The sequence below is a fragment of the Hypomesus nipponensis genome, chromosome 2 (assembly GCF_054491055.1).
Source record: "Hypomesus nipponensis isolate SF chromosome 2, ASM5449105v1, whole genome shotgun sequence".
Taxonomy (NCBI): domain Eukaryota; kingdom Metazoa; phylum Chordata; class Actinopteri; order Osmeriformes; family Osmeridae; genus Hypomesus; species Hypomesus nipponensis.
In genome coordinates, this window is record NC_140362.1 from 8388657 (window position 1) to 8408943 (window position 20287).

At 41.3% G+C, this 20287-nt stretch overlaps 1 protein-coding gene across 1 annotated transcript in view; it reads left to right on the plus strand.

Annotated features, from left to right (window-relative positions):
* The window catches only part of LOC146300657 (CUB and sushi domain-containing protein 3-like), a 238536-nt gene that overhangs the window by 29151 nt on the left and 189098 nt on the right, over positions 1–20287 (plus strand). Inside the window, exon 2 of the mRNA XM_084709773.1 lies at positions 19893–20115. Within this exon, the coding sequence (XP_084565899.1) occupies positions 19893–20115 (223 nt within the window). The remainder of the gene's footprint in view (positions 1–19892; positions 20116–20287) is intronic.

The following is a 20287-nucleotide window of genomic DNA, read 5'->3' on the forward strand; positions in this document are numbered from 1 at the left end:
CTCCGAAGGCTGGGGGTGCTAAAAACAATTCACCGCCAGAACAGTAGGTGGAGAAGCGTTTTTTTTGTCAAACACGTTGCTTTGTTGCGTCTTTGTAAGTTAGAAATTGTCGTTGTTAATCTCCCACCTCTCATCACACATGTGACACTCTTACCAGCTGTCACTAGTCAGACGATGAGTGCTGCAAGTGCAGTCACATAATATTATATTAAAGACAAACTCAAGGCCCACCGCGTCATTTTATGTGGCCCGCGGAAGATTAATGGGCTATTGAAATAAGTCTACGCTGCTTTACAGCGTGCATTGACCATAAACGACATCTCTCACCATGCATTTCAATTGTGTTACGGCAAAGTGACGACATCCCGCCTCTAGAAAGCAGTGTATGCACATCAGTGTTAAACGCAAAGTTTAACTGGGTGAAGGCGAGCATGGTTTGAATGACAGCACTCCAATGCAGCCGGTTCTGCGAACGTACCCCATGTGCATTTTCAGCCAAGGTCCTCGGGCATTCAACCCAAGTTGGTATCGCTCTCGAACTTGGTTAGAGTACTCAGCCAAGCTAGCATGTTTCTGCTTCCCTTATCGACAATTTGGAGCCAGCAATGATGAAGACATCGCCTTCATTAGACAAGGTTTTACCTAGGCTATTGGAAAACGGCAATGTTTATTTTACATAAAGCTCAAAAAGCTATTCTGCGTTCAGATGAAGGGCAAAACAAGTTTTGCTCTTGCGCTATGCGCGCTTGCATTTTGTCACCAAACACTGAGAAAAATTTGCAAATGTATCCTCCAAGAAAAACAGCAGATTGTCCAAGAATTAAAAGGCGGACTTAAATTGCAGCATAATATGCCCTATGTTCACAAAAGCTACAACAAAAACACCATGTTTTTACATCGTTACTGACGTTACATCGTACTTACAACTGGCCCTTTGACGGCAACCATGCTGATGTGGCCCTCTGTGAAAATGGGTTTGACACCCCTGCGATATAGACAAGGCTCTGGTTTTGTGAATTCATTTCTCCACCAAGTGTATAATCCAATGTGAAAAATGATAAACAAAAAGACTGATATAATTGGAAACAAAAAGATCCATACAAACTGTATGTAGGCTACAGTCAAAACTACAATGTACTACTCTAGGTCACTAAACTGTGGCAGTCAGTGCACAGACAACAAACTCACGTTTCTGAATTCGCTAGAGTAGAGCATAAACTAGCTCACAATAAAATTTCTCTCCAAGAAGTTCTCATCACAGACGTCTTTCAAAAAGACGACCTTAGAGTAAACGCCTTTCTGTCGAAGTCGGAAATGATGTCGTTTGGAAATGATGTCGTAGCGGACCAATCACGGCCAAGGGGTATCCGTCGCGTACAGCACGGCACGACGGATCGACAGGAATTTAAACGGTGCACGGGAAAGGTCTCCGTCGGCCCCGCAGACGACGGAGAGGGCGTTTCAGGGCATTCCAACTATGCGTAGGCCCTTCCCATGTGTCCGTAATCGTATAGTACGGAGTAGCATATAACGGCCTTAAGTTTGGTCAACGAGTGACGTTGCGGCAACGTAAGGGCAACGTAACTGTGTTAGCTGGGTTACTGCTGTTGCAGTATTGTTCACTAGCTGTGGTTGCAGCTCCTCTGGTTTCAAGAGGCAAACAGTGATCGGTGAAAACGTAGCCGTCTAGGTAAAGTGTCTGGTGCAGACATAGTGTAAGGCGCCCCATTATCGTCCACAACCGTTTCTTCCGTTAATTTCTTAAAGAAGATATGAAGCAGCAACGAAAGAAAGTGACTCATCCATATGTACACATCTTATATTGCTGCACACCAAATTACAGCTCCTTACTTTGAGATTTGAGTATGTAAATACGCTATCAAACCGTATGTGTAGCATCGGCCTTCAGCAGCGTCAAACTGACATTTCTCCATTGAAAGTGATTGGGTGGACGATAATGGGACCCCTGGCTAACTCCTAAAATCGGGAAAGTAACATTTCTAGGCATATCTTGATTGGATTTCAAAACCGGAATGTTAAAATATAGGTGTGTATCTACATTAGGGCTGCACGATTATGGCCAAAATTATAATCACGATTATTTTGATCAATATTGAGATCACGATTAATTATCACGATTATTTGTTGATTTTAACCTAATAAAATTGTATTGTCACAATGCATTGTACCTGCATAATGGATGTGAATAAAACTCAAAATATACCATCCATAATAAACAATTACATAGGGCTCAACATTAAGGCTTGTTCGCTTGTCTGGGACAAGTGGATTTTTTTGTAGGGCAAGTGGAAGAGAAATTTACTTGCCCCACTGGACAATTTAAAACTCACACAAAATAAAATGCCACGTTACTTCATGTTATGTTCCACTCATTACGTTTATTTAACCGATTTTATTTGACCGAATTCTGCATTAGCAAAACACAGATCTGTGTTCGCTCGAGTGGCTTAGACCCAAGATCTCTACAGACCTTGCAGCTAATTTAATGCTCAACAATTGAACGGGGGCTTATTACTTGAAAGAGGAATTGGAAAACTGTGCCTAGCTCAAGTAGGCTAATGGCTAGTAGAATATAACATTTCAGAATAATTTCAGTAAATCAAGCAGCGCTTCAAGACCCAGTTAAATGTTATACAGCTAGTAAACTAACGTTAGCTAGCATCGCTAACGACAATGGCTAACTCAACTTCGATCTATCCTCTGTATTTGTAAGCTACCTAAACTCATACTGTCTAAAATAAGGCTGTAGGGATTAGCGAAGGCATGTCACAGGTAGTTTTTTTTCTTTTTTTTCTTTGTTAAGATAGCAGCCTTATGACTGACTGCTATATGTTGCGGAATTTTCCTCACCTTACTCTACATCTTCCGTCTACATCTAGAAACTGAGATTCTATGAACGGAATGACGCATTTTAAATATCGCTCGATCACGCGAATTTGATCGTGGGAAGCCGAAATCGAGATCGTGATTAAAATTCGATTAATCGTGCAGCCCTAATCTACATATTAAAGTACAATGCTATGACATAACGTTTTTAATTTGTATTATAACAACCTTTTGGAAACATTTCTAACGAGCATCAAGAGCTAGGTGGACGATAACGGGACCCCTTGCGCCAAGTGCTCCCCCTAAAGTTTGGTCCTTCATCCCGCCGGATAGCCTGAATACATTTTCGTCGAACTTCACCATCAACAGGGAAGGAATGAAACGACAGATATGGCTGTTTTGGGAATAACAAGAACAGCCCTGTACGCTAAAATATCTCTTGCTCGTTGCTTGCGCCATTGTTTACCGCTGTTGCCCTGGACAGAGGAAGATTTCCATGACGATTGCGTATTTCCGGTAACAAATACGGAAGTTGTGAAAAGGTCTATTGGCCGTGTTGCGTCTTTGTTCCGCAGCTTCACTTGTTGTAATCCAACCAATCAGCGCGCAGCTCATCTATATATTCATGAGGATACCATCAAAGGAGAAAACCTAGCTTTTTTTCCCGGGAACATTTCAGAGGATGTATCTGAGGGCATAGAACAGCACCCGGGCCATTTTCAGCCCAACCAATGTTACATAACCTATTTGGAGACCTTACGACGAGCTGCCAACTCTCACGGTTTCGCCTTGTGGCACACACATTTCAACCATTTCTCACACTCTCACGCTGAAAAGGCAATGCAAAACAAGTAGCCAATCTAACAGTAATGGACGACGCACAGGTTAACGGAGTGAAGCAACATTGACGAGCAAACAGCCGTGTAAACTCGCCTTGTCTCTCCACCCACTCCATGGCGAGAGTTACATTGAAGGGGGGGGGGGGTGAAGCTCGCGAAAGCTCGCCCCTCGCACCAAATCTCACACCAAGGTAAGGAACAATGATAAATACCCCAAAAACCCAGTTAATCACCCCTGCCGGACCATTCAAATATGGGAAATAAAATTCCCATGGTTCCCGCCTTAATATCTTTGCCGTCCAATCACCGATTTTATTTCTGAAAACTGCCAGATACTCATGACAAGTTAAGCTAAAAGCACATACCATTGGTTAAGGGGTTACTGGGAGGGGGAAATAAATACATCGTCAGCAACGGCAGCCATTGTTTTCCGAGGCGGAGCCAGAGCGGAGACAATGGGAGATTGCCTACAGTGTTAGATTTACAGCTTCGAATTGAAATCGGAGACGATATTATGAGTAAAGACAAGTTTCTTAATACGTGTTGTCAATATTGTCAATTAAAAGTCTAAACTTTTTCCTTACGAAGAATTTGTTTGTGGCAGTGACGCGAGTTTTTTCAGGAAAGAATGACGTGTCCGGCTTGGCTGTTTGTGACAGGCAGCTATGACGGTAGTAGCATTGTTTAGCTTCGATTTGAGCAGATTTCTAAAAAAGCTTGGAAAAACAACATTAACTAGCTAGATTATGTACATTGTAAGCTAAATGTACATGCCTTGCTTGGCCAATTCGGTCTACTGTGGAAGAATCTCCAACGTTTTTTAGTTATCGAGAGGAGTATCCAGCCATAGCGCTAGCTACTTTTGGGGGAGGATAATTCCGGTTTCCCCTATGTCTCCACTAGTCGCTAGAATGGTCATAACTTTTAATCAAAATATGATATTTCTAATCTGTTTTCTGTTCTACATTGCCCACAGATTTGTGGATATTCCACCTGCTCAAAGTTTTTCTCTATCTCGTTATTAAAGTGGTTAAAAATTAAGTTGTCTGATGAGGCATGGTGGATGGAAACGTTTTTTGTAAAAAATGGCTGCCTAAAACCACCTTGATAAAATATGATTTGCCATAAGTAATCATATAATTATTTACATCATAAAAATCCCCTAGTTCTCCTCTTCAATATGGTATGAACAGTTAAGGTGTTTGATTTAATATGAAAATTCATAAAATATGAAAATTAATATGAACATCATATTTCAACAGCATATGGAATGTTCAGAATTTTGTCCCAGGCAGTAAAGGGTTAAAAGAACTCCAACACAGAAAAGACAACAACGGAAAAGAGAAACATAAATATATAGCTATCTTTGCCTACAGTTCCGCATCTTCCATTGGTCTACTCCGCCCTGACTGTCTCGTGACTCCCTTGATTACAGTAGCTAACTGCTGAAATTGGAAGAAAAAAAATCTGACATATCACTGTTAAACCAGAACGTATTAGCCTATGTGTATGTAGGCCTAGGTTACCTATAACGCTTTGACATAACATGTATATGTTTATTTTGCTCTATTAGCTACATTTTTGTAAAATGTCTCACCAGTGTGTCAAGCTAGCCTTGCCGTTGTTGGACCAAATTGTCAGTTCCCCGCAGAATCCCACTCCCCTACGCGTGAACGCGCACTGCCTTCTAAGCCGACTTAAGGCCAATTTATATTTGTGCGTCTCCGTTAACGGACAGACGCACGCACGGAGTCGGATGGACTGGTTGAATTTATATTACTCCGACGGATCTGCGTGCTGAAAGCAATTCACTGCCAGAACACTGCGATGCTTGCTAGGTTATCGAAAAGTCGGAGCAAATTTACAAATTAAACATTTCATAAATAAAATAAACACATTTTCAGCAACTACACTGCCCATTTCTCGTCACATTTTAATTCAGATGCTGATTTACATGTACTGTTTAGCTGAAATAAGAGTTGTAAAAACTTACAACAATGGCGGTCAAAGGATTCTGTTCTCTTGTTGGTCACGGCAACCCAGCCCCCACCCCCAGCGGTTCTTAATACGGACCAATCATTGCCATGGGGGAATCCGTAAAAAGACGCACGAACAGACGGATAGTCAGGAGGCGCATGCAGAGCTCTGCAAGGGCTCTGCGAGGACACGCAGAGGGCGTTTCTTGACGGAGAGGGCGCTCCCCGTGTGCGTAAAAACGCAGAAGTATTAATATATATTAATAAATCGGCCTTTAGCGTATTGCTAGTTGTAGTTTGACAAACCGAGGCGATTTTTACAAGCCTAAATTCCCTCGTCTTAGACTTTGAGGAAACTGTCAGTAGGATATTTAATTCATGTTTCATCAAAATATATGTTTTTGTTGGGCTGCACTTGAGAGCCGAAACGATTTGTATGTCATTCTACTCGTAAAATCCAGATGATTGTCTCAAGACAATAGACGTACTTCGGCAATTGAAAACAATGTTTTCGGAATGAGGGTAATATGTGAATTATGTTGTAGTTGCTGTCATTGTCTGGTAAAAGCGAGCATCCTTTGTATTCATTTGTATGAATCACTTTTAGTAGAACTATTCACTTCTGATTATTGATCACGTTGTACTTGCTGTTATAGGTATACTTACTAAATGCACTATATGCCAATTAATTGGCATATAATCGTCTGGTAAATGAGTATAGGTACATTATTTTACAAATGTAGGCTATATAAAATGGCCCCTGCTCACAGGTCTCTCCTACTAGAATGCAACTTCTATTTCCCTCTCAGTAAACTACTTGCCACACAACTGTTGTGTTTACAATCATATCCATTTTATAGATCCTGTTTCCCACAGCCTAATTTGTGTCTTCTAACTTGCAATGTACAGTGCTTGGTTTTAGTACTTGATAAGCCAAGCCTGGACCTTCCCTTTGTGAATGGCTAGTGAAAAACAACAAAATAAAGGGGCATTAAGTTGTATTAAACATAGATGAACACAGTTCTATTTGAACATTTCAGGGATATAGGGGGTGGAAGAAAATACATTTCCTATGTGCTTATGCTGATCACAATAGCCATGTCCTTATCACCCGTTCAGACAGCCAACTCCCGAATTACTGGCAACACATTGACAAATATAAGTGAAAGATGTGTAAAATACACAACAATATTTAAGAATTTACCAGCAGTAAAATATTGTATCCTATATAGATAAGGTCACACATAGGCAATATTAATTTAACCCTATTGCAAACCTGTGGGCTGAGTTGATGAGTGCACAAGAGAGTAGGACCCTGGATGATCTGGAGAGATTCTGTAAAGAGGATTGCTGTCTGATTTCTGACAAACCCTATTTGACTGTAAATCATGTAATATTTGTTTTCTCTATTCACTATCAACACCGTCCTATCCTCAGAGACTTCATGTTAAGTTGTGTTATTTAAACATTCTCTCCAATCTGCAGATTGATAAAAGGCTTCATATAAAACCAACAACTCAGCTTAATTTTGTAACTCTGTTAGTGAAATGACAAACACTTTCTCCATTAGGGAATTAACAGTTTGCCAATTGCACTATTTCTTTCTTTTTTTCTACCTTTTGTTAAATATATCATTATAGTTTTTTGTTTGGAATTCAAATCAAAATGTCATCATTTATTAGATGTTTTCCACTAGCCATTCACAAAAGGAAGGTCCTAGCTAGGCTTATCAGGTACTAGAACCAAGCACTGTACATTGCAAGTTAGAAGATACTTACAAGGCTGTGGGAAGCAGGATCTATAAAATGGATATGATTGTAAACACAACAGTTGTGTGGCAAGTAGTTTACTGAGAGGGAAATAGGAGTTCAATTCTGGTATGAGGGACCCGTGAGCAGGGGCCTTTTATATACATTTGTAAAATAATGTAGCTATACTCATGTAACAGACAATTATATTACAATTGGCATATAGTGCATTTAGTAAGTAAGGGATATAGTATAGAACGCCGGTCATTATCGGGAAAATAAGCCTCGACAGGGCTAACAGCTACCCGACGCGAAGCGGAGGGGTGTAGTTTCGCTCTGAAGGGGCTTATTTTCCCGATAGTGACCGGCGTTCTATACATTATCCCGCTTATTACACGGCTACTTGCCAACAAAATTACTTAACACAGTGTGTCTTTTTACAATTTATTTGTAACCAATCGTAGTGTTGATCAGCAGAGAAATAGTTTGCCAAAGACGTTGAACTTCATAGACGTTGAACATTCTTTAGGCTTCATATCAGCTGACGTCGCTAAGCAACGGAGTACGCTGGGGTTGAAAAGTTACCGGACTACTTGCGGAGTGCTACGAAAGACGGGAATCGGAAGCAAAAAGGCCACTTTCCTTGACAGCGGTCTGTTATTCATAGCAACGGTCTGTTATCAGAAGATATCAGACCGCAGAACGTTGGGAAGCCCCATTCAAGTGAATGGAGCTTTCTACAGCGTTAAGAACAGCCGTGTAGGCCTAATAAGTAGCCTATAACAGCAAGTACATTGTAATCAAGAATCAGAAGTGAATAGTTCTACTAAAAGGGATTTTTGCAAATGAATACAAAGAAGACTTTAAACCAAATTCTACAACGCCCCCAATTACTGTCAAACAAAAGAATACCCTGAGTACCCTGAAACCGAAACTGACTCACTACTCCTTGACCAGTTTGAACTGGTTATCTAACTGCTGACCCTTTAGCTCTACCCAAAAGACTAAGTTTTAGCTAAACTCAATAATAGGCCTACTACAGCCTTGATCACTCGCAGTCAATGCAGCGCTCTCGGTGTTGACTCCAGTAGGATGCTATAACACTACTAGGACCCTATACGCTCTCCTAACACTACTTACCTAACAACGAATGATACTGCTACTGTTATGTGAAGATAAATGACGGTTTAAAAAGTGAGCGCCCCTGATTTGCGAGTCTCTGAGAATAATGGAACGTTCTTCCTGAAACAGTCAGTGATGAGCCGACGTATCTGCAACGCTTGAAATGGAGCACAGAGATATGAAGGAATCCGGTCATTTGCTGATGCTTATCCGACGTTATGAATAGAACACGACGTTTCGATCTTAAGCTGACGTCGGCAAGACGTATGTGTGCTATCTGGGGCGTTGCTACCTGCATATGCAGCAATTATTTGTTTGTTGATAATAAATAAATGTTGAGTTGGTATGCTAACTAAACCAGCTTCAGACTTCAGCCGTTTTTTTGCAGGAAAATTACCATATTTGCCTTCTGTGGTGGCAACATATGACACGGTGCGTTCACACTGCAGCAGAGCGGGGCGTCGGCTTCCAATTCATTTTCAATGAAACCAGGCACTGACGCCCGCATATCGCATTGTGGGAAGGCGAGCGGGCGTCGACGCTCGCGATGGGGCATTGTGGAAAGGCGAGCGGGGCGGCGAAAGTTGGATTTTCTCAACTTTATGTAAATGAGGAGCGTGAAAACGCTAGCGTTGGCCAATCGGGTTGGTTTCTTGTTTCTTGTAACGTAGCAACTGTTGGTCATGGTAAACATTTCTAGGTTTGACAATTTCAAGATGGAAGAGCAACTCATCGTATGTGTCTTCATACCCAGTATTGTATGATACGTCTATGTTCGATAACAGAGACGTTAACAAAAAAAAATGATGCCTGGCGCAGGGTTGCTGAGGTTGTTGAGGGCGTCCCTGGTGTGTGTTTTGTACTTTAATTCAGTTTCGTCACATTACGTAACTTTCTTCTGTGCTAGCTGCATAGTCTAGCTAGCTCACCCGGCACACGATTGACATTTAACGTTGAAATGCTGGCTGGCAGCTACTCGCTATCCATACAGTGAATGTGTAGTGGCAAGTCATAGTCTAGCGATTGAGATTTTGAGTAATATAATAAAAGGTTACACATGTCAACGTTTATGGCTGATGCATCTTTTTTTTCAGCCAGCACAAGACCCGTTACATAGAGTGCAGGTGGAATTTCATCTTTAAATCGGCCTAAAAAAAGTGTGGAAAAAGATAACCTATTGTGTGATGTAGATAAGATTGTGTCAGATCTAGAAAGCATGTCGGATTTTTGCTTAATGTGTAAAAGTTGTATTTTGTCTGCACATTTGCCATGACATTATACGAACTACAACAGTGATTTAAGAGAACTACAGCTCTGAATGAATCTGTCTGACACGCCCCCGAGCGTGGTGCACTGTGGAAGGCCAGCGGTGCAGAGCGGTAAAAAAACGCTGCAGTGTGAACGCACCGTTAGGGCATGTCCTGCACAGGAGAAAACTCTCAGTGTCAAAGAGGCCTGTACACACAGGTATGAGTTTGAAAGGGCAAACAAATTGGGTATGCTGTCCCGGGACTAATGGTCCTCATTCTCGAATATTATCTGAAGTTTCTTCTGAAATGTTTCTTACGGGCTTCTCAAAAACAACTTAAGAAAAAGACATCCGTCAAATTCATGAACGCTTGAAAATGTGTTCCTACGCAGCAGAAGTTTTCTGAACTGTGCTACCCGTGAAGAGTTTTCTTAAGTTGAAAGCGCGTCCTCGTGCTTCGGAATTTGCATACACACGCTCCGACAGATCCTTATAAGGGCACACAACAGCAGTGAACGCAATCACCAACGATTTCTCATCGACACCTCAAACACGGAGAGTTTTCTTAAATGCGATTCCTTTGATCCTTGTGTTTTTTTAAGGAATCGCATTTGAGACAACTCTGGCCGTTTTACGACAGCTATTTTATATTTACTTCTGAAGTTCAGAACAAATCCCAGATGAGAAAACTGTCATGAATGCCAAATGTTTTCCTAAATCCAATTCAGAAGAAATTCTTTCTTAAATTCTTCAGTGTGTTTGAGAACAAGGCCCAATGTCTGCAAGCTGTCGAAACACGGTGCATGCCTTTGCTTTAAGAAGTATTCTGTGTCTTACCGCATGTTTCAATACATTTGACGTGCTTCCCCCTTTGCACGTAATCGTGTGGAAACATTTGTAGCATTTTATGTCGGAATCCTTGGCTGTGAAATACAGCCACACTTGACTGCTTCGCTTTAGGCATTTTAAATGCACTAAAAGCTAGCTAACGATAGAGCAAATGTAATATGTTTACTAGCGATCACGTGCAGTGAATGGTTAATATGCTTTTACGTCCGTTTTGGTGAGCATTTTTGTTGACAGTATCCATGATCTTAGTTTCCTACTCTTAATTGTGAATGCGAGCTTATTGATTTTAAACGCTCCGGAAATTAAGTGTTGCTCGAGCCTATATTAAGGTGATGTAATGTGTAAGAGTGATTCTGTATGGATTCTCGAGCCATGGTGTATTATGAGGTGTATTATTAATTTAGGTAGGACTAAGTATGATGTCGCTGAAGGCCTAGGCGTGAAATGCACGGGCCGCCACTGCTGTGATAGACAAAAGCCTAATGTACTAGGTGATGCAGTTACATTTATGCATTTAGCAGACGCTTTTATCCAAGAGCTTTACGAAAGAGCATAGGTCACTGATCATAACAACGAGGTAGTCCCAAACACTGCAAGCAGCCAAAACATGAAGCATACATTGTGAAAAACTAAACAGTTAATGAAATAGTGTTGTTATTGTTCCACTGCAGCCTTCTGAAATCAAGGTGCAGCTTATACAATGTGTCAAAATGATCCAGGTACTTGGAAACATGCTACATAATGTTTTAAACGTGTGGGGGCAGTACAACTAGTTCCAACAAAATCAAATGCTCCCCCAAAAAAATTCTGGTACATAAGTAAATTAACTTCAAACTGTATTCTGTAAGAAAAAGGCATCAGAGAATAGTGTTCTTGGAGCCATATGGAAGCAGGCATTTTTTCTCTCTGCTTGTATAATGTCAGCCGAAAAGCCTCAACCACGAGCCAAATTCTAATCATCAGTTATGAGAGTGAAAGGTGTGGGTGTGGAAAAGGCTAAGAGTAAATGTAACTACTCCAGTGAAGCAGCTGTGGCCTATCATGCCTGCCATGCCTTCCCCCCGTTTGGATGAGATTTGTGTTATGATACTGATAAAAAAATTTAAACCCATTTTTCTCTGCTGTGCAATCATAGCAGGTGGATAATGTAGTTTTTCAGAGGGATTTATGAGTAATGCAGTGTGGTGTGGTGGTGCCATTGCTGTTTGTGGTCACCCTAGGGAGCGCACAGTGTCATCAAGGTGATTGGAAGACAGAGCATGTAGCCTCCACTGCAATAACAGTAAAATACAAATTAACACATACCATGAAGCCTCTCCTCTGTAAGGGGATGAGTCCTTGTTCATGTTTTTCCTTTGATGTAGAAGCACAAAAGTTTATGTTTGCAACGTCTTTTACAGTTTTTTCAACTGCTCTTTTTTCAGTTTTTCACACAAATCCAAAAATTCCACGCACAAAATGCCTTGCATCTCTTGCAAAATAAAGCACTGCATTCAAAATATCATTAACACGTTTTAAAAGCAAACATTTGTCTTACGTTGCAAACACCTTTTACATAATATTACATTTTTGGATATGTCATATACACAGTTATTCAAAACCTAAAACTTCCTTCATGAGCTCCTATGGACATTTCTGTAATGGCAGAGATTTTTTTTTTTCACTGTAGGTATTTGTGGTTGTGAGTACAGTATTACAGTAGTACGAAAGAAAGAGTGTAGTAGGACAGAAACCAAACCTACATTTGAAAAAGGTGATTACGGAATGGTGTATGTGTGCCATGAACTGTAGCATACAGTAATATATACTATTTTCTACACTATTGTCAGAATCTTTTTCTTACAGTCACTGTACTGTTGCACAGTATGATACAGTAATCCACCAGATTGTGACCAATCATGCAGTGCACTGCAGTCATGCATGATGCATGGGTGCCAAAATGTATGTATGTGTATAGTATACCATGTGTTGTGCTGAAACAGCCCTTATGTGTACATTAGAACACGTGTACATTACAGTACATTGTTACATACCTGTTATCATTTCAACAGTAAAGGTTCAAATTATACCCACCACTGTAAATCAACTAAATTATTTATAGGCCTATTCTAGAGCCATGATTGGTTGGTGTTGAGTAAAGCAATGAGTGTTTGCACAATGTGAGGAGTGTTAGTGTGAGGCACTGATGAATTATTGTGGCATTTTGTTTGTGTGTTTGAAAAAAGTAATCAAGATGCTTCCTGTCAGAAAAGTGTGTGTTATGTGGAGAATTTGGTGTTGTGTTTTGCAAAAAGTGTTTTATAAAGTTGAAAACTGAGTCAAAGGCAAAAAATGTGCGTGTTGTTTTGCAGATTTGATGTGTGGTTCTGGTGTTTGAGTGTCAGGTTCAGGCAGGAGGACTCAGTAGTGTTGTATACTTTTATTTCACACAATACAATACATTATTGTAATACTTGAATTTGGCATAGGGTTGTGCTTGCAGCGGCTCCCTGCCGCACCCAACACCGTCTTCTGAGACACTATCTCGACATCCGGGCAGAGAGTAGACAATGCATTCCCCCTGGGAAAGAAGAACACAGACAAAGGGAGGAGGCCGGGGAGGCGGAGGCCGCAAGAAGACTGAAAGCATCTGTGTCGCACTAGCAATGCAGGTGCCGGGATCGCTGCTATATACCCCATCCTATTAGGAAGGTAGGCCCTGACGTGTGATATGACGAGTTGCTAGTGACGTGCTAGGTCTTGCGTCTCCTGCATGAACCAGCTCTCCTTGATTTCTGAAATTGTGTGACAATCATCACCTCCCATGGTTTCTCCTACCACTGCTACGCTGACAAACACGCAGCTGTACCTGTCATTTCCCCGACCGATCCGGGCATCTCAGCTAGGATTGAGGCCTGCCTCACAGACATCTCCGCCTGGATGACCGAGCACCACCTCCAGCTGAACCTCTCCAAAGCAGAACTTCTCATCATCCTGGCTAAACCCTCCATCTCCCACAATCTCTCAATCACCCTGGGATCTGCGACGGTGACCCCTTCATCCTCTGCTAAGAACCTTGGGGTTACCATGGATGACGAGCTCTCCCTCACGGCCCACATGGCTGCAGTCTCCCGGTCGTGTAGATTCACCCTCTACAACATCCGGAAGATCAGGAGATACCCGTCTGAGCACTCCACCCAGCTGCAAGTCCAAGCACTTGACCTCTCCAAGTTGGACTGCTGAAACTTGCTGCTCGCTGGTCTCCCAGCATGCGCAACCCGCCCTCTTCAGAGGATTCAGAACGCAGCAGGCCGCCTGGTCTACAATCTACCCAGACGCTCCCATGTTACCCCGCTCCTCATCTCTCTCCACTGGCTACTCATCACGGCCCGTATCAGATTCAAGACCCTGGTACTGACCTTCCAGGCAGTGAACGGGACTGCACCCGACTACATCAAGTCTCTCCTCCAGCCTTACACCCCCACCCGCCACCTACGGTCTTCTTCAGACAACCGCCTGGTGGTCCCACTGTTCAAGACCGCCCGGTCTCAACACAAGCTCTTCTCCTGTCTGGCCCCCCAGTGGTGGAATCAACTCCCCACCTCTATCAGAGACACTGACTGTCTCCACCTTCAAGAAAAAGCTCAAGACGCACTTGTTCCGGGAGTATAACGGTACTTAGGAATGGTTTGCTTGACCCGATTGTTAGTTTCCTCAAGGATCACAATGACTCTTGCTTGACTTGTTGCTTTTACATTTACATTTAGTCATTTAGCAGACGGTCTTATCCAGAGCGACTTGCAGTAAGTACAGGGACATTCCCCCCGAGGCAAGTAGGGTGAAGTGCCTTGCCCAAGGACACAATGTCATTTTGGCTCGGAATAACCCAGAATCGAACTGGTGACCTTCAGATTACCAGCCCGATTCAGCCACCTGACTCCCTCTCTGCTTTTGTGGATACTGGTCACTGATTAAAAATTGTTTGTACTCGCTGTGATATATTGTTTTTATTGTTGATTGTTTTTCTACAGGTACGCTTGCACTTGGTCAGCAGTTCATGTTATTTAATTGCAACTTGTTTAACTATATGCTCTCATGGTTCTTCCCTGGCTCTTATTTTAGTTGTTCACAATATGTGCTTCATGTTTTGGCTACTCGCCATCTTGTGGTTATTATCAGTGACCTATGCACTTTGTAAAGCTCTCTCTTGGAAGTCGCTTTGGATAAAAGCGTCAGCTAAATAAAAAAATGTAATGTAAATGTAAGTAAGGATTTTGTGTGTAAGCAGTTGAAACTGTAATAGACGAAGCTTTTACAGATATGTTCGTGCTTAACATGTTACAAGCTTATTACAGTTTTTTCCGATTGCTTACCGTGTTCACATTGTAGCGACGCGATGTGAGTGACAACATGTTTTCCATTCATTTTCTATGGAGCCAGGTGAATCGCTTGCGTGGTGCATTGTGGGTAGTGACGCAACGCGATCGAGTTGAGATTTTTCTCAATTTAATGCAAATGAAGATCGATTGTCGCTAGCGATGGCCAATCTGGGTTTTTTCTTGTTTCTCGTAACGTAGCAACCATGGTAAACATGCTACTTTAGCTAATTCAAAAAACTAGTCAGCAGCTCCACCATCTAACTAACTTTAACAAAAAAAATCTGACAAAGTTTAGTTTGAGGGCGTTTTGTCTGAAAAATTATGGCGTTTAGTATGAGGGCGTTTTTTCTGAGAATGATGCCGTTTGGTTTGAGAGCGTTTTTCCTGAGAATTATGGCGTTTGGTTTGAGAGCGTTTTGTCTGAGAATGATGGCGTTTGGTTTGAGAGCGTTTTTCTGAGAATGATGGCGTTTAGTTTGAGAGCGTTTGGTCTGAGAACGATGGCGTTTGGTTTGAGAGCGTTTGGTCAGAAAATGACAGAGGTTTTTCTGACGGTGTTTAGTCTGAGGATGTTTTGTCTGAGAATGACAGGGGTTTTTTTGAGACTGAAGCCGTTTCGCCCGAGTCTGACGACTTTTGGTCTGAGACTTGACGCCTTTTTGTTTGAGTCTGACAATTGAGTCTGAGATCTGAGGATGTCCTAAAATGAACACCGTACAAATGCCTTTTGGCACTGAAATAAAGACAAATAATTGGTCTTCATTATTGCCTACAAATAGATCCTACAATTAACATCACCTGTGACCACGCATCCTCTCGTAACTGGTGTTCCAGTAAATCTTTTTCGAGATTAGCCTTTATTCTTCTACCTTAAGTAGGCCTACAACATCTCTTGGTCAGTTTTTGGCACTTTCTTCATGAGCTGCAATTTGTAAAACTCACTTACTTGTAACTGGGTATACATGAGATTACATAAGCTACCTTTCACAGTTCCACATGCAAAATTCCCCTGCCATTAAATGAACATCTCACTGTATACAGCATCCATGCTCTGTTCAACAGGATCAGAATGTGCAAATCGTTTTTAAAATATTAATTATTCTCACAATGTCAGTGTAACTGACAATTCCGCACAAGCCTGTACATAAAAGTACATGGGGAGAGAACTACCAGTAGCTACCATAAATAATTCTCTGCATCCATTTCTGCGGCAGCAGTCAATGTCTCTTCGTCATCTTACAGTATTTCACAATTGTTAACACACAAAAAGCAAAACTTTGGCACAATTTTCACAACCTTAACGTCATGTACCAATTGCTCGACCCAATTTATCACTACTTTACACTCCCTTATCTGCATTACACTCTGACTTTCCTTGTTTACACACTGATGTCAATTACACATCACCTTGTTGTCAAAACACTACACACAATGTTCAATTGTTGCACACACTTCTCAAGTAAAGTCTCAAAGCATCAACCTACAACACACAACTATTCAAATCTCTAAACACTCAGGTCTGGTGAGCAATTTGCGATCAGGACTGCAGCATAAAAAGGGCCTTGAGCCTCTGTTTGTTTGGTGAACAAAGGAGAACTTAGAACATATCAACAACCAGAGAAGGAGAGGGGTAACATTGACAGGAGGAAGAGGACAAGGAAGAGGATGACAAGGAGGAAGAGGAGAAGCAGAAGGAGGTGGAGGAGAAAGAAGAAGGAGAACGGTGATCTCTAATGAGATCCGGGCCACTGTGGTTAACCATGTGCTCAACTGTGGTTTGAGCATGAGGAAGGCTGGCCAGAGGGTCCAACCAAATATCAGCCGCTTCACAGTTGCTGCCATAATTAGAAACTTTAGAATGGAGAACAGGTATGAATTATATTTGCCTTGTGTACTGAAATATTGCATATCATTAGAATAAAATGTGCTCACTGTATTTGTATTTTGCAGGACTGAAAGAGAACCACGACCATGCCACATTCAGAAACATCCAGACCGTTACCCTCTCTACAATGTACCGTGTTCTCCGCAGGAATGCCATGCGGATGAAACAAGTGTACAGGGTCCTATTCGACCGGAACACATTAAAGAGTTACGGCAAGGGTTTATAAGTCCCATACATTCAGCACTGACACATGCATGTATTGCACCCGTAATGTGTCTCACTGTACCCCACTGCGTTGACCCATCTATGTCCATACTATACAGTAACTTGCATTATCATGCTGTCTGTTCCAGCAGATCCAGGATCATGACACAGCTAATGATCTATATGAATACATATTCATTGATGAGGTTGGATTCTACCTGGTGAAGAGGAGGCACCGGGGCAGAAATGTCATTGGCCAGCGCAGCATTGTTGAGGTCCCCGCTGAGCGTGGTGGGAACATCACTTTGTGTGCTGCAATGGGTTGAGCAGGCCCACTGACTGTACTGTTCAAAAAATAAAACTTTTTTTGCTGCATATATGTGCTGTTTTATGTTTGACTATGAAAAGATTTGGCCTACACTGAGACATTTTACAAAAGTTGAAATGGCTCATTCTCCAGAGTCAGTCATTCATATGGTGTGTTCCATTTTGAGAATTGTGTTTTCAATTTTGCACTACTGTGTGCTGTGAATGCTTGTTAGTGTGCAGCAAATGCTTTTTGTGTGTACTGTTATGAATGGTATGTGTGTGTCATTTGAAAATGTTTGGTGTGTACCAAATGAAAACGCGAGTTCCATTTTGTGAACAGGTGAGATATTTGATGGCAAAGAGTCCTCTTGCAAAGGGAGTGTCAGGTTTAGCATTTTGTGTGTGAGGTTTTCAGTTTTGTGTGTGTAGTTTTGAGAAAGACATTATTGTTTTGAGAAACGTGTGTTAACAATTGTGAAAAACTGTAATCATCGTCCTCTTTTGATGAAAAGCATTCTGTTGGGGGAAACTGCTACTTCAAATTGAAAAAGGCACCAATTGATATTTACTTAGTATCATGTTGAATATGATTAAAACTAAGGTGACGTCGAGGCTACAATCACAAGCGTATAGCCTAATCAAAATATGCGTTACTTGTTCGTAGTATGTTTTTACATTTAAAAAAACATTGAACACTTTTTCTCCTGTAATATTAACAGACAGTGGGGTTAAATGTTCAATATATGGACTGGCTATTGCCTTCAAATGTATGCATTGACTCGGCAGCAATGTCTCCCACGCCACTTATATACGCTGCTACAGCCGTATAGCTTTTTTCCCGGAATATGTGCTTGACCATAAACACTAAATAAAACTTGTATCTGAAGTTTGGTGGAGTATGCAATGTTTTTTGTTGCCGGGTGCCATGGTGGATCCTAGTATCGGAGCTCCATTGATGTTGGCTTTTAATAGTACTCATACCCGCGCTTAACTCTGAGTTGACATACTCGGAGTTGAGTTAACAAATTCATATCAGCTTTTCTGGAACCGAATTTTAGGAGTTTCCCATGTTAGAGTAACTCAACTCAGAGTTCAGGGTTAACCTCAGAGTTTGTTAAACCCGCTACCTGGAATACCCCCCTGGTCTTGTGTGTTGTGTTTGGTCAACAAAACATGTACTTTACATACTTGTAACAACATCTCTGACAAAAGCAAGCAGGTTATTTCATTAGAAAAGAATAGATGGTGTGAAAGTGTTTTAAATTTTGCACAGCAGTGTGTAACTGGTTCAAACAGTCCAATTTTATGAACCAAGTGTGTGGCATACGGTGACAGAAATTGGGTTTTATATATGATTGTATAGTTTTGAACAAAATGTTTCATTTTTCAAAAGATTAGAGGTGTTCTGCTACTTGTGTGTCTAGTTGTGTGAATTGTGTGTTGTGTTTTGACAAAGTGAGCCTGTTTTATAGGGATTGCTTTCAAAGAGATAGACGTAAAGAAGGAGAGACATGGAGAATGAAAATAATGGACTGAAAGAGAAGCAGCGAGGGAGGTGTGAAGAGGGAGACAGAAAAAAAGGCAAAAGAGAGATACAGAAAATAGGGTAGATCTTGGCATTAAACTGATGTTCAAATTTTCCTGAGAGATCGATAACAGGAACATACACCATCACTAGTAACAAAAACCTCACCAAGAGAGGTGTCTCCTGAGGTTTCTGTGTGTCTATAGTGTTTGGAATGTGTATGGTCAACACAATGCACACACATTCTTAACCTACTCACTTGGAAAAGTGAATTACTCCTTGAGGGAAGTGAATGGGATAAACCCTGCATTTAAACATGTTTGCCTTTCACTATAAGACAATTTTGAGAGTAGCTTTAAATGATATGATACTGCTTTTCTCATTCTTGTGATATGGTTGTATGAGCAAGCAGAAAAAAATCTTTTGATTATGGCACTTGCTCATTCAGATTTACGCCGTAAAATTGAGCCAAATATTCAAAGTATTGTTTTTACTTGTGACAAGTATCTGACTCAATGTACTGTCAACAATATACATTTTTCGCAAAGCTTTACACTATGGTGCTAAGGAAGTTTGTGTGTCTGAGCTGTTTTTGTCTGAGCTGAAATGGAGAATATGGTGCGGTAAAGGTTTGTACAGCATGAGTGTTGTATATGGGAGGAAAGTGTCATGAAAATCACTCCTGTTTGCCAAGAGAAAAGGTGAGGTGAGGTTCAGAAGTGTGTGTCTAATCGTTATACAGTAACCATTTGGCACTAGTTTGATCATTGTCAGGAATAACTTTGTTCTAAAGGGCCCTATAGCTGGCCTATATCATTAAATCAATGTTTTATTGAATGTGTTTTGATAAAACAGCATCTGAAGATCATCTTCATCTATAGGGACCCTCAATATGAAATATCACTGTGCTATGTCCATGTCACCAGACCCAAATGAAGAAAAGCTTATCTTTGAATGTTATCTGGGGTTTTTTCCATGCAGGTTTTATCCATACTTGTGGAGGCACTTTAAAAGGGAGGAATGGGACCATTGAGAGCCCAGGATTTCCATATGGATATCCTAATGGAGCAAACTGTACCTGGGTGATCATTGCAGAAGAGAGGAACAGGATTCATATCGTTTTTCAGTCTTTTGCTGTGGAGGAGGAATATGACTTTTTGGCTTTGTATGACGGGCACCCGCATCCTGCAAACTTCCGGAGCAGGTAAGAGAACAGCCCTGTGGCTATGTCTTGAAGAATTGTGTTTTGATGTTTGGAGGGGAGAATAAGGAACTTCGATACTGTGTGCTTTAAGTTAATCTTTTATGTGTTTTTATTATATTTTGTTCACACAATGTGTCTTTTTTGTCAGTGAGGTGTCAGGGTTTTTTCAGGC